General features: G+C 49.3%; 1 protein-coding gene across 2 annotated transcripts in view; it reads left to right on the top strand.

Moving 5' to 3' along the window:
- Nucleotides 1-7,710, top strand: part of gnpat2 (glyceronephosphate O-acyltransferase 2) — a 50,815-nt gene extending 43,105 nt beyond the window's left edge. Inside the window, exons 15-17 of one of the 2 annotated variants that reach the window (XM_064991788.1) lie at nt 5,364-5,457; nt 5,749-5,810; nt 7,140-7,710. In XM_064991788.1, the coding sequence (XP_064847860.1) occupies nt 5,364-5,457; nt 5,749-5,810; nt 7,140-7,183 (200 nt within the window). In that variant the 3' untranslated portion in view covers nt 7,184-7,710. The other variant, XM_064991789.1, reaches the window with a different exon arrangement.
- The last annotated feature ends 7,964 nt before the right edge of the window (nt 7,711-15,674 follow it).

The raw sequence follows: 15,674 nt of genomic DNA, 5'->3' as shown, positions 1-15,674 counted from the left end.
ACGCCTGTCCTCTCTCTCTCCCCTGACACACGCCTGTCCTCTCTCTCTCCCCTGACACACGCCTGTCCTCTCTCTCTCTCTCCCCTGACACACGCCTGTCCTCTCTCTCTCTCTCCCCTGACACACACCTGTCCTCTCTCTCTCTCTCCCCTGACACACGCCTGTCCTCTCTCTCTCTCCCCCTGACACACGCCTGTCCTCTCTCTCTCTCTCCCCCCTGACACACGCCTGTCCTCTCTCTCTCTCCCCTGACACACGCCTGTCCTCTCTCTCTCTCTCCCCTGACACACGCCTGTCCTCTCTCTCTCTCTCCCCTGACACACGCCTGTCCTCTCTCTCTCTCTCCCCTGACACACGCCTGTCCCCTCTCTCTCCCCTGACACACACCTGTCCTCTCTCTCTCCCCTGACACACGCCTGTCCTCTCTCTCTCTCCCTCTCTCTCTCCCCTGACACACGCCTGTCCTCTCTTTCTCCCCTGACACACGCCTGTCCTCTCTCTCTCTCTCCCCTGACACACGCCTGTCCTCTCTCTCTCTCTCCCCTGACACACGCCTGTCCTCTCTCTCTCAAATGACACACGCCTGTCCTCTCTCTCTCCCCTGACACACGCCTGTCCTCTCTCTCTCTCTCCCCTGACACACGCCTGTCCTCTCTCTCTCTCTCCCCTGACACACGCCTGTCCTCTCTCTCTCTCTCCCCTGACACACGCCTGTCCTCTCTCTCTCTCTCCCCTGACACACGCCTGTCCTCTCCTCTCTCTCTCTCCCTCTCTCTCTCCCCCTGACACACGCCTGTCCTCTCTCTCTCTCCCCTGACACACGCCTGTCCTCCCTCTCTCTCTCTCCCTCTCTCTCTCCCCTGACACACACCTGTCCTCTCTCTCTCCCCTGACACACGCCTGTCCTCTCTCTCTCTCCCTCTCTCTCTCCCCTGACACACGCCTGTCCTCTCTTTCTCTCTCCCCTGACACACGCCTGTCCTCCCTCTCTCTCTCTCTCCCTCTCTCTCTCCCCTGACACACGCCTGTCCTCCCTCTCTTTCTCCCCTGACACACGCCTGTCCTCTCTCTCTCTTTCTCCCCTGACACACGCCTGTCCTCTCTCTCTCTCTCCCCCCTGACACACGCCTGTCCTCTCTCTTTCTCCCCTGACACACGCCTGTCCTCTCTCTCTCTCTCCCCCTGACACACGCCTGTCCTCTCTCTCTCCCCTGACACACGCCTGTCCTCTCTCTCTCTCCCCCTGACACACGCCTGTCCTCTCTCTCTCTCTCCCCTGACAAACGCCTGTCCTCTCTCTCTCTCCCCCTGACACACGCCTGTCCTCTCTCTCTCTCCCCCTGACACACGCCTGTCCTCTCTCTCTCTCTCCCCTGACACACGCCTGTCCTCTCTCTCTCTCTCCCCTGACACACGCCTGTCCCCTCTCTCTCCCCTGACACACACCTGTCCCCTCTCTCTCTCCCTCTCTCCCCTGACACACGCCTGTCCTCTCTTTCTCCCCTGACACACGCCTGTCCTCTCTCTCTCTCTCCCCTGACACATGCCTGTCCTCTCTTTCTCCCCTGACACACGCCTGTCCTCTCTCTCTCAAATGACACACGCCTGTCCTCTCTCTCTCCCCTGACACACGCCTGTCCTCTCTCTCTCTCTCCCCTGACACACGCCTGTCCTCTCTCTCTCTCTCCCCTGACACACGCCTGTCCTCTCTCTCTCTCTCCCCTGACACACACCTGTCCTCTCTCTCTCTCTCCCCTGACACACGCCTGTCCTCTCTCTCTCTCTCCCCTGACACACGCCTGTCGTCTCTCTCTCTCTCCCCTGACACACGCCTGTCGTCTCTCTCTCTCTCCCCTGACACACGCCTGTCCTCTCTCTCTCCCCTGACACACGCCTGTCCTCTCTCTCTCCCCTGGCACACGCCTGTTGAATGGAAGCAAGTACCCGCTTCTACTGGAAAGCCTTCCCAGAAGAGTGGAGGCTGTTATAGCAGCAATGTTCCTACATCTAGTGGAAAGCCTTCCCAGAAGAGTGGAGGCTGTTATAGCAGTAATGTTCCAACATCTAGTGGAAAGCCTTCCCAGAAGAGTGGAGGCTGTTATAGCAGCAATGTTCCAACATCTAGTGGAAAGCCTTCCCAGAAGAGTGGAGGCTGTTATAGCAGCAATGTTCCAACATCTAGTGGAAAGCCTTCCCAGAAGAGTGGAGGCTGTTATAGCAGAAATGTTCCTACATCTAGTGGAAAGCCTTCCCAGAAGAGTGGAGGATGTTATAGCAGCAATGTTCCATCATCTAGTGGAAAGCCTTCCCAGAAGAGTGGAGGCTGTTATAGCAGCAATGTTCCAACATCTCGTGGAAAGCCTTCCCAGAAGAGTGGAGGCTGTTATAGCAGCAATGTTCCAACATCTAGTGGAAAGCCTTCCCAGAAGAGTGGAGGCAGTTATAGCAGTAATGTTCCAACATCTAGTGGAAAGCCTTCCCAGAAGAGTGGAGGCTGTTATAGCAGCAATGTTCCTACATCTAGAGGAAAGCCTTCCCAGAGAAGTGGGGGCTGTTATAGCAGCAATGTTCCTACATCTAGTGGAAAGCCTTCCCAGAAGAGTGGAGGCTGTTATAGCAGCAATGTTCCAACATCTAGTGGAAAGCCTTCCCAGAAGAGTGGAGGCTGTTATAGCAGCAATGTTCCTACATCTAGTGGAAAGCCTTCCCAGAAGAGAGGAGACTGTTATAGCAGCAATGTTCCTACATCTAGGGGAAAGCCTTCCCAGGAGAGTGGAGGCTGTTATAGCAGCAATGTTCCTACATCTAGTGGAAAGCCTTCCCAGAAGAGTGGAGGCTGTTATAGCAGCAATGTTCCAACATCTAGTGGAAAGCCTTCCCAGAAGAGTGGAGGCTGTTATAGCAGCAATGTTCCAATATCTAGTGGAAAGCCTTCCCAGAAGAGTGGAGGCTGTTATAGCAGCAATGTTCCTACATCTAGTGGAAAGCCTTCCCAGAAGAGTGGAGGCTGTTATAGCAGCAATGTTCCTACATCTAGTGGAAAGCCTTCCCAGAAGAGTGGAGGCTGTTATAGCAGCAATGTTCCAACATCTAGTGGAAAGCCTTCCCAGAAGAGTGGAGGCTGTTATAGCAGCAAAGGGGGGGGACCAACTCCATATTAATGGCCATGAGTTTGGGATGAGATGTTCGATAAGGTATCCACATACTTTTGGCCAAGTAGTGTTTGAGTAGTAGGTTTTCAGGGACCAATTTCGGCTCATAAGCGCTATTTTTCAAAACTACCACATTACAGCTGCAATGTGTCGCTTCTGGGGTATGTGAGTTATAGATGTGTCATTCCCATTAAAAGCCAGTCTAAGAAGCTGTAGATGTGTTCTATGCGTTATAGATCTGTCATTCCCATTAAAAGCCAGTCTAAGAAGCCGTAGATGTGTTCTATGCGTTATAGATCTGTCATTCCCATTAAAAGCCAGTCTAAGAAGCTGTAGATGTGTTCTATGCGTGTAATTTGTATGCTTCCCGTTCATACGTTTTTTTGTTGCGTCGTTTACTTTCGTTTTTGTCCTCCAGCTTCAAACACCTGAAAACGCTATATTTCGGGGTTATGGAAAATATATTTCACAGCCGTTTAGATGGTAGAATTATTCTCTACGCTTGTTTTGTCGCACAAACTAAGAATTTTAGCAACAGTCAATGTCAGATCAATTTCTGCACCTTTGCATGGTAGCAGCCAGTCCACGAGGTGTCCCTCTTCCATTCAGCCAGTCCACGAGGTGTCCCTCTTCCATTCAGCCAGTCCACGAGGTGTCCCTCTTCCATTCAGCCAGTCCACGAGGTGTCCCTCTTCCATTCAGCCAGTCCACGAGGTGTCCCTCTACCATTCAGCCAGTCCACGAGGTGGGGCGGTGGACCTCTTCCATTCAGCCAGTCCACGAGGTGTCCCTCTACCATTCAGCCAGTCCGCGAGGTGTCCCTCTTCCATTCAGCCAGTCCACGAGGTGTCCCTCTTCCATTCAGCCAGTCCACGAGGTGTCCCTCTTCCATGCAGCCAGTCCACGAGGTGTCCCTCTTCCATTCAGCCAGTCCACGAGGTGTCCCTCTTCCATTCAGCCAGTCCACGAGGTGTCCCTCTACCATTCAGCCAGTCCACGAGGTGGCCCTCTTCCATTCAGCCAGTCCACGAGGTGTCCCTCTACCATTCAGCCAGTCCACGAGGTGTCCCTCTTCCATTCAGCCAGTCCACGAGGTGTCCCTCTTCCATTCAGCCAGTCCACGAGGTGGCCCTCTTCCATTCAGCCAGTCCACGAGGTGTCCCTCTACCATTCAGCCAGTCCACGAGGTGGGGCGGTGGACCTCTTCCATTCAGCCAGTCCACGAGGTGGGGCGGTGGACCTCTTCCATTCAGCCAGTCCACGAGGTGTCCCTCTTCCATTCAGCCAGTCCACGAGGTGTCCCTCTTCCATGCAGCCAGTCCACGAGGTGGCCCTCTTCCATTCAGCCAGTCCACGAGGTGGCCCTCTTCCATTCAGCCAGTCCACGAGGTGTCCCTCTTCCATTCAGCCAGTCCGCGAGGTGTCCCTCTACCATTCAGCCAGTCCACGAGGTGTCCCTCTTCCATTCAGCCAGTCCACGAGGTGTCCCTCTTCCATGCAGCCAGTCCACGAGGTGGCCCTCTTCCATTCAGCCAGTCCACGAGGTGGCCCTCTTCCATTCAGCCAGTCCACGAGGTGTCCCTCTTCCATTCAGCCAGTCCGCGAGGTGTCCCTCTACCATTCAGCCAGTCCGCGAGGTGTCCCTCTACCATTCAGCCAGTCCACGAGGTGTCCCTCTACCATTCAGCCAGTCCGCGAGGTGTCCCTCTTCCATTCAGCCAGTCCACGAGGTGGCCCTCTTCCATTCAGCCAGTCCACGAGGTGGGGCGGTGTCCCTCTTCCATGCAGCCAGTCCACGAGGTGGCCCTCTACCATTCAGCCAGTCCACGAGGTGTCCCTCTTCCATTCAGCCAGTCCACGAGGTGTCCCTCTTCCATTCAGCCAGTCCACGAGGTGTCCCTCTTCCATTCAGCCAGTCCACGAGGTGTCCCTCTTCCATTCAGCCAGTCCACGAGGTGTCCCTCTACCATTCAGCCAGTCCACGAGGTGTCCCTGTGTGTGTGTGTGTGTGTGTGTGTCTAGGCCAGCTGACGTCTTGTGTGTGTGTGTGTGTGTGTGTCTAGGCCAGCTGACGTCTTGTGTGTGTGTGTGTGTGTGTGTCGAGGCGAGCTGACGTCTTGTGTGTGTGTCTAGGAGAGCTGACGTCGTGTGTGTGTGTGTGTGTGTGTGTGTGTCTAGGAGAGCTGACGTCTTGTGTGTGTGTGTGTCTAGGCGAGCTGACGTCTTGTGATGCCCTGTCATCTGATACCCAGAAGAATGTCCTGTCGGCTCTCCTGAGACTGGGCGCTGTGACCAGGCTGAGAACGTTAGTACACTTGAATGTAGTACACTTGAATGTAGTACACTTGAATGTAGTACACTTGAATGTAGTACACTGTAATGTAGCAGTCTTGATTGTAGCAGTCTTGAATGTAGCAGTCTTGATTGTAGCAGTCTTGAATGTAGCAGTCTTGAATGTAGCAGTCTTGAATGTAGCAGTCTTGAATGTAGCAGTCTTGATTGTAGCAGTCTTGATTGTAGCAGTCTTGAATGTAGCAGTCTTGAATGTAGCAGTCTTGAATGTAATACACTCCAGTGGTTGCTGTGTTTGTTTCAGAGCTGAGCAGAGTGAATTCAGAGCCAACAAGCCAACCATCAGTAGATTAGCAGATACTCTGGGTAAGAATGTGGAAATCACAGGTCAACCCCCTTCTAATAATATCCTGTTTATATACTCTGCTATAGTAATGATAAATATACCTTATACATACTCTCTGCTATAGTAATGATAAATATACTGTATACATACTCTCTGCTATAGTAATGATAAATATACCTTATACATACTCTCTGCTAAAGTTGCTGTAAGTCAGTAGAATTTAATGGTTTCAGTGAGGTGTTTGTCTCTCTCCCCTCTCTTTCCCCTCTCTCTCTCGTCTGTCTCCCCCTCTCTCTCTCTCTCTCTCGTCTGTCTCCCCTCTCTCCCCTCTCTCTCTCTCTCTCGTCTGTCTCCCCTCTCTCTCTCTCTCTCTCGTCTGTCTCCCCTCTCTCTCTCTCTCTCTCTCTCTCTCGTCTGTCTCCCCTCTCTCTCTCTCTCTCTCTCGTCTGTCTCCCCTCTCTCTCTCTCTCTCTCTCGTCTGTCTCCCCTCTCTCTCTCGTCTGTCTTCTCTCTCTCTCTCGTCTGTTTCCCCTCTCTCTCTCTCGTCTGTTTCCCCTCTCTCTCTCTCTCTCTCGTCTGTTTCCCCTCTCTCTCTCTCTCTCTCGTCTGTTTCCCCTCTCTCTCTCTCTCTCTCTCTCTGTTTCCCCTCTCTCTCTCTCTCTCTCTCGTCTGTTTCCCCTCTCTCTCTCTCTCTCTCGTCTGTTTCCCCTCTCTCTCTCTCTCTCGTCTGTTTCCCTCTCTCTCTCGTCTGTTTCCCCTCTCTCTCTCTCTCTCTCTCGTCTGTTTCCCTCTCTCTCGTCTGTTTCCCCTCTCTCTCTCTCTCTCGTCTGTCTCCCCCCCCCCTCTCTCTCTCGTCTGTCTCCCCCCCTCTCTCTCTCTCGTCTGTCTCCCCTCTCTCTCTCTCCCCTCTCTCTCTCTCTCTCTCTCTCTCGTCTATCTCCTCTCTCTCTCGTCTGTCTCCCCTCTCTCTCTCTCTCTCTCTCGTCTGTCTCCCCTCTCTCTCTCTCTCTCGTCTGTCTCCCCTCTCTCTCTCTCTCTCTCTCTCGTCTGTCTCCCCTCTCTCTTTCTCGTCTGTCTCCTCTCTCTTTCTCGTCTGTCTCCTCTCTCTTTCTCGTCTGTCTCCTCTCTCTCTCTCGTCTGTCTCCCCTCTCTCTTTCTCGTCTGTCTCCCCTCTCTCTCGCCTGTTTCCCCTCTCTCTCTCTCGCCTGTTTCCCCTCTCTCTCTCTCTCTCTCTCGTCTGTTTCCCCTCTCTCTCTCTCTCGTCTGTTTCCCCTCTCTCTCTCGTCTGTTTCCCCTCTCTCTCTCTCCCTCTCCTCTCCTCCTCTCTCTCGTCTGTCTCCCCCCTCCAGCGGGTAGACTGCCGGTACAGACCGCCCCTAACCCCAGGCTCTAACCCTGGAGGACTGCAGACCAGACAGACACAGACTGGACCACCACTTCTCACTTCCTGTCTCCAACCCAACTCGGTGCCTGTATTCATACAGTGTCTTAGAGTCGAAGCGCTGAGTCCTCTTGTGCTCAACATCCAGACGCTGACTGACCTGAACTTTCACACCATAATCAACTGAACTGTAAAGCTGTGTCCACTATAGCTGTTCTAATTATAGAGCTGGCCTTACTTAGAGTGAGTGATACCGATCCATTACGTGTGAGCTGCTGTCAGGATCTAGTAGAATCAGTCAAGTTAATTTTTTTTAGACTCCAGACACTTCCGCTGGAGGCCACTAGATGGCAGTGTAACCACTGAGTCGATACACACGGTCTGAGTGGGTTAGTTCAAGATTTCAATGTAATTCATCATACCAATCAATAAATATAATATATGCAAAAACTTATCAGACATCAACATGTGAATTGTAATGTTTTTTACATTTGATTTCCACTTTGTTCTTTTTTTTAAATAAAATGAATGTCACCTTATTGCAAAGACTGTTCCCTATTTCATGTTTGTATATTTCATGTTGGCCTCTAAGTAGCATCACGATGCTTGACCCGTCACTGACAGAGAGTAACAGGCAGTGTTCAGCGCCTTGCAAAAGTATTCATCCCCCTTGGCGTTTTTCCTATTTTACAACCTGTAATTTAAATAGATTTTTATTTGGATTTCATGTAATGGAGAAACATAAAATAATCCAAACTGCTGAAGTGAAAAGAAAATGTTTTATTGTTTAAAAAAAAGCAGTAACAGTACCGAGCTGAACCCAGCTGATGTTACTGTCTGTCGGCCAGATGGCAACCTGATCTGAACTGGCCCCTAAACAATTCAGTGACAATCCCCAAGCAACCGTGAAGAAAGGTCATGGCAATGTGGAGGTGTAGGAAGGAGAAGGAGACCAAATGACCGACGCTGTGATTCATCTCCTGAAGTTAGTCAGTTAGTCAGCAGGGATTACAGACACTGGGTCAGTTAGTCAGCAGGGATTACAGACACTGGGTCAGTTAGTCAGCAGGGATTACAGACACTGGGTCAGTTAGTCAGCAGGGATTACAGACACTGGGTCAGTTAGTCAGGAGGGATTACAGACACTGGGTCAGTTAGTCAGCAGGGATTACAGACACTGGGTCAGTTAGTCAGCAGGGATTACAGACACTGGGTCAGTTAGTCAGGAGGGATTACAGACACTGGGTCAGTTAGTCAGCAGGGATTACAGACACTGGGTCAGTCAGTCAGCAGGGATTACAGACACTGGGTCAGTTAGTCAGCAGGGATTACAGACACTGGGTCAGTTAGTCAGCAGGGATTACAGACACTGGGTCAGTTAGTCAGCAGGGATTACAGACACTGGGTCAGTTAGTCAGCAGGGATTACAGACACTGGGTCAGTTAGTCAGGAGGGATTACAGACACTGGGTCAGTTAGTCAGCAGGGATTACAGACACTGGGTCAGTTAGTCAGCAGGGATTACAGACACTGGGTCAGTTAGTCAGCAGGGATTACAGACACTGGGTCAGTTAGTCAGCAGGTATTACAGACACTGGGTCAGTTAGTCAGGAGGGATTAAAGACACTGGGTCAGTTAGGAGGGATTACAGACACTGGGTCAGTTAGTCAGCAGGGATTACAGACACTGGGTCAGTTAGTCAGCAGGGATTACAGACACTGGGTCAGTTAGTCAGCAGGGATTACAGACACTGGGTCAGTTAGGAGGTATTACAGACACTGGGTCAGTCAGGAGGGATTACAGACACTGGGTCAGTTAGTCAGGAGGGATTACAGACACTGGGTCAGTTAGTCAGCAGGGATTACAGACACTGGGTCAGTTAGTCAGCAGGGATTACAGACACTGGGTCAGTTAGTCAGCAGGGATTACAGACACTGGGTCAGTTAGTCAGGAGGGATTAAAGACACTGGGTCAGTTAGCAAGGATTACAGACACTGGGTCAGTTAGGAGGTATTACAGACACTGGGTCAGTTAGTCAGGAGGGATTACAGACACTGGGTCAGTTAGTCAGGAGGGATTACAGACACTGGGTCAGTTAGTCAGCAGGGATTACAGACACTGGGTCAGTTAGTCAGGAGGGATTACAGACACTGGGTCAGTCAGGAGGGATTACAGACACTGGGTCAGTCAGGAGGGATTACAGACACTGGGTCAGTTAGTCAGGAGGGATTACAGACACTGGGTCAGTCAGGAGGGATTACAGACACTGGGTCAGTTAGTCAGGAGGGATTACAGACACTGGGTCAGTTAGTCAGGAGGGATTACAGACACTGGGTCAGTTAGTCAGCAGGGATTACAGACACTGGGTCAGTTAGTCAGCAGGGATTACAGACACTGGGTCAGTCAGGAGGGATTACAGACACTGGGTCAGTTAGTCAGCAGGGATTACAGACACTGGGTCAGTTAGTCAGCAGGGATTACAGACACTGGGTCAGTTAGTCAGCAGGGATTACAGACACTGGGTCAGTTAGTCAGCAGGGATTACAGACACTGGGTCAGTTAGTCAGCAGGGATTACAGACACTGGGTCAGTTAGTCAGCAGGGATTACAGACACTGGGTCAGTTAGTCAGCAGGGATTACAGACACTGGGTCAGTTAGTCAGCAGGGATTACAGACACTGGGTCAGTTAGTCAGCAGGGATTACAGACACTGGGTCAGTTAGTCAGCAGGGATTACAGACACTGGGTCAGTTAGTCAGCAGGGATTACAGACACTGGGTCAGTTAGTCAGCAGGGATTACAGACACTGGGTCAGTCAGTCAGGAGGGATTACAGAACCTGGGTCAGTTAGTCAGCAGGGATTACAGACACTGGGTCAGTTAGTCAGCAGGGATTACAGACACTGGGTCAGTCAGGAGGGATTACAGACACGGGGTCAGTTAGTCAGCAGGGATTACAGACACTGGGTCAGTTAGTCAGCAGGGATTACAGACACTGGGTCAGTTAGTCAGCAGGGATTACAGACACTGGGTCAGTTAGTCAGCAGGGATTACAGACACTGGGTCAGTTAGTCAGCAGGGATTACAGACACTGGGTCAGTTAGTCAGCAGGGATTACAGACACTGGGTCAGTTAGTCAGCAGGGATTACAGACACTGGGTCAGTTAGTCAGCAGGGATTACAGACACTGGGTCAGTTAGTCAGCAGGGATTACAGACACTGGGTCAGTCAGTTAGTCAGCAGGGATTACAGACACTGGGTCAGTTAGTCAGCAGGGATTACAGACACTGGGTCAGTTAGTCAGCAGGGATTACAGACACTGGGTCAGTTAGTCAGCAGGGATTACAGACACTGGGTCAGTCAGTCAGGAGGGATTACAGACACTGGGTCAGTTAGTCAGCAGGGATTACAGACACTGGGTCAGTTAGTCAGCAGGGATTACAGACACTGGGTCAGTCAGGAGGGATTACAGACACTGGGTCAGTTAGTCAGCAGGGATTACAGACACTGGGTCAGTTAGTCAGCAGGGATTACAGACACTGGGTCAGTTAGTCAGCAGGGATTACAGACACTGGGTCAGTTAGTCAGCAGGGATTACAGACACTGGGTCAGTTAGTCAGCAGGGATTACAGACACTGGGTCAGTTAGTCAGCAGGGATTACAGACACTGGGTCAGTCAGGAGGGATTACAGACACTGGGTCAGTCAGTCAGGAGGGATTACAGACACTGGGTAACATCAGATTCATTATTCTGCTTTTATAAAGACTAAATTCCCGGACTTTCAACTCACCTGATACACGTCTAGACAGACCATCTGCGGCCCAAATTGCACCCTATATCCCACATAGTGCACTATAGGGCTCTGGTCTAAAGTAGTGTACTATATAGGGAATAGGGCTCTGGTCTAAACTAGTGCACTATATAGGGAATAGGGCTCTGGTCTAAACTAGTGCACTATATAGGGAATAGGGCTCTGGTCTAAAGTAGTGCACTATAGGGAATAGGGCTCTGGTCTAAAGTAGTGCACTATGAAGGGAATAGGGCTCTGGTCTAAAGTAGTGCACTATATAGGGAATAGGGCTCTGGTCTAAAGTAGTGTACTATATAGGGAATAGGGCTATGGTCTATAGGTAAATCAAATTTTATTTGTCACATACACATGGTTAGCAGATGTTAATGCGAGTGTAGAGAAATCCTTGTGCTTCTAGTTCCGACCATGCAGTAATATCTAACAAGTAATCTAACAATTTCACAATAACTACCTTGGCTGGAGTCTGACAAATTTTAGGGCCTTCCTTTGACACTGCCTGGTGTAGAGGTCCTGGATGGCAGGAAGCCAGTGATGTACTGGGCCGTACGCGCTACCCTCTGTAGTGCCTTGCAGACGGAGACCGAGAAGTTGCCATACCAGGCAGTGATGCAACCCGTCAGGATGCTCTCGATGGTGCAGCTGTAGAACCTTTTGAGGATCTGAGGACCCATGCCAAATCTTTTCAGTCTCCTGAGGGGGAATAGGTTTTGTCGTGCCCTCTTCACAACTGTCTTGGTGTACTTGGACCATGTTAGTTTGTTGGCGATGTGGACACCAAGGAACTTGAAGCTCTCAACCTGCTCCACTACAGCCCCGTCGATAAGAATGGGGGCGTGCTCGGTCCTCCTTTTCCTGTAGTCTACAATCATCTCCTTTGTCTTGATCCCGTTGAGGGAGAGGTTGTTGTCCTTGCTCCACAAGGCCAGGTCTCTGACCTCCTCCCTATAGGCTGTCTCGTCGTTGTCGGTGATCAAGCCTACCACTGTTGTGTTGTCTGCAAACGTAATGATGGTGTTGGAGTCGTGCCTGGCCACACAGTCGTGGGTGAACAGGGAGAACAGGAGGGGACTAAGCACGCACCCCTGAGGGGGCCGTGTGTTGAGGATCAGCGTGGCGGATGTGTTGTTACCTACCCTCACCACCTGGGGGCGGCCGTCAGGAAGTCCAGGATCCAGTTGCAGAGGGAGGTGTTTAGTCCCAGGGTCCTTAGCTTAGTGATGAGCTTTGAGGGCACTATGGTGTTGAATGCTGAGATGTAGTCAATGAACAGCATTCTCACATACGTGTTCCTTTTGTCCAGGTGGGAAAGGGCAGTGTGGAGTGCAATAGAGATTGCATCATCTGTGGATCTGTTTGGGCGGTATACAAATTGGAGTGGCTCTAGGGTTTATGGGATGATGGTGTTGATGTGAGCCATCACCAGCCTTTCAAAGCACTTCATGGCTACGAACGTGAGTGCTACGGGTCGGTAGTCATTTAGGTAGGTTACCTTTGTGTTATTGGGCACAGGGACTATGGGGGCCTGCTTGAAACATGTTGGTATCAAAACATTTTTGGAGAAGAATTCTTTGACCTCCTAATCTGCCACTGTAGGCAGACAAGGCACACCATTGGTTAGACAGACACAGCACACCATTGGTTAGTCAGACACAGCACACCATTGGTTAGGCAGACACAGCACACCATTGGTTAGGCAGACACAGCACACCATTGGTTAGGCAGACAAGGCACACCATTGGTTAGGCAGACACAGCACACCATTGGTTAGTCAGACACAGCACACCATTGGTTAGGCAGACACAGCACACCATTGGTTAGGCAGACACAGCACACCATTGGTTAGGCAGACACGGCACACCATTGGTTAGGCAGACACAGCACACCATTGGTTAGGCAGACACAGCACACCATTGGTTAGGCAGACACGGCACACCATTGGTTAGGCAGACACGGCACACCATTGGTTAGGCAGACACAGCACACCATTGGTTAGGCAGACACAGCACTCCATTGGTTAGTCAGACACAGCACACCATTGGTTAGGCAGACACAGCACACCATTGGTTAGGCAGACACGGCACACCATTGGTTAGGCAGACACGGCACACCATTGGTTAGGCAGACACAGCACACCATTGGTTAGGCAGACACAGCACACCATTGGTTAGGCAGCACAACAAGAGCAGATCAGCAAGAGCACAGCCATTCTGGGCTCAGGGTTGGAATACCAACTGCAGTGTGTAATGCAGCCTAGTTGTAGGTACACCATCCCAGCAGCTATCTTAGAAATATATACTTTGCACTGTGCTTCTCCATGCATGCACTTCGTAGCTGATAAGATATAGACTATGGATAATTTGATTGAGATTACATTAAAGCCTCTTAAGGATTGGCGCCTTTAAATGTATTTATTTTTAACCTAAAATGACATAACCAAATCCAGCTGCCTGGAGCTCAGGCCCTGAAGCAAGGATATGCATATTCTTGGTACCATTTGAAAGGAAACACTTTGAAGTTTGTGGACATGTGAAAAGAATGTATGAGAATATAACACATTAGATCTGGTAAAAGATAATACAAAGAAAAAACCAACCATTTTTTCTGTACCCTCATCTATGAAATGCAACAGAAAGGCCATAATGTGTCATTCCAGACCAGGTGCATTTTAGATTTTGGCCACAAGATGGCAGCAGTGTATGTGAAAAGTTTTAGTCTGATCCAATGAACCATTGCATTTCTGTTCAAATTTCTATATAAAGACTGCTCCTAAAGGGCCTAACTTTTAATGTTCATAACTGTGCACTCTCCTCAAACAATAGCATGGTTTATTGGTTTATTAATCACTTTTAATGTTCATAAATCTGCACTCTCCTCAAACAATAGCATGGTTTATTGGTTTATTAATCACTTTTAATGTTCATAAATCTGCACTCTCCTCAAACAATAGCATGGTTTATTGGTTTATTAATCACTTTTAATGTTCATAAATCTGCACTCTCCTCAAACAATAGCATGGTATTCTTTCACTGTAACAGCTACTGTAAGTTGGACAGTGCAGTTAGATGAACGTCTTCTACCCCGAAGCCGTGTCTTTGTGAGACGAGGTGAACGGAAGATCTTTGCATGTGTATTTCCTACTTTAAAGCATGGAGGAGGAGGAGGAGGAGGAGGAGGTGTAGAGGTGCTTTGCTGGTGACACTGTCTGTAATTTATTTAGAATTCAAGGCACACTTAACCAGCATGGCTACCATAGCATTCTGCAGCAATACGCCATCCCACCTCCACACCTCCAGATCTGTCTGTTTGTCTGTCGATCTTTTTGTCTGTCTGTTGTAGTTTGGGAAGTCTCTCTTCGCAGGCTGTCTTCAGTGACTGTCTGTCTCTCTGTCTTCAGGGACTGTCTGTCTCTCTGTCTTCAGGGACTGTCTGTCTCTCTGTCTTCAGGGACTGTCTGTCTCTCTGTCTTCAGGATGTGTAAGAACTATTTTACCAAGAAGGAGAGTGATGGAGTGCTGCATCAGATGACCTAACCTAAACCTGTCACTGTTACATTGAACTGGGTGAATGACAGTAACCTAAACCCGTCAGTGTTACATTGAACTGGGTGAATATGAATGACAGTAACCTAAACCTGTCACTGTTACATTGAACTGGGTGAATGACAGTAACCTAAACCTATCACTGTTACATTGAACTGGGTGAATGACAGTAACCTAAACCTATCACTGTTACATTGAACTGGGTGAATGACAGTAACCTAAACCTATCACTGTTACATTGAACTGGGTGAATATGAATGACAGTAACCTAAACCTGTCACTGTTACATTGAACTGGGTGAATGACAGTAACCTAAACCTATCACTGTTACATTGAACTGGGTGAATATGAATGACAGTAACCTAAACCTGTCACTGTTACATTGAACTGGGTGAATGGAATATGAATGACAGTAACCTAAACCTGTCACTGTTACATTGAACTGGGTGAATATGAATGACAGTAACCTAAACCTGTCACTGTTACATTGAACTGGGTGAATATGAATGACAGTAACCTAAACCTGTCACTGTTACATCGAACTAGGTGAATGGAATATGAATGACAGTCATCCAATATGATGTAATAGAAATAAGACCATGCTCATTTAAATAAAATCGTCCTCATTTAAATAAAATCGTCCTCCCTAATCTTAAATGGCGCTGATTGACACCGATCTGCAACGCCAGGTGCTAAAATAGAACTTGGCTCTATTTTAGATGTTTTGACATGCTGCAGGTCCCGCCTCTCCCACCTTCTCATTGGTCTTTAGGAGCATATACCCACATGGCTGATTGAAAGATGAATGACATCCACACTCTGGTTGGGTGCAGTAATGAACCTTAATGTTTGTTGCCAATTCTATATAAAATCCACAAAAACGAAGAAGAGGACTAGGAGATATTACTAGAGACTAACTAGGTTTCCCCTTTAATCTGTGGATTATTTTTGTGTGACTCAAAGTGGGTCAATATTCTACAAGAATACAGAAACAAAAATACTGTGTATTTCAATTAAAATAATAACCCAATGTTTGTATATCCCAGTACAAATTAACTAGCAACGGCAAGATAGCCAAATGTTCACGAATGTTTCGACCCCTGTCCCCAAATGAATTTAGTTGTCTCAGACTTCTTTTTGATAGTTCAACCTGC

Source organism: Oncorhynchus masou, chromosome 16 (assembly GCF_036934945.1).
Source record: "Oncorhynchus masou masou isolate Uvic2021 chromosome 16, UVic_Omas_1.1, whole genome shotgun sequence".
NCBI lineage: Eukaryota > Metazoa > Chordata > Actinopteri > Salmoniformes > Salmonidae > Oncorhynchus > Oncorhynchus masou.
The sequence above is the reverse complement of the archived record's forward strand: the minus strand, read 5'-3'. Positions and strand labels throughout refer to the sequence as shown.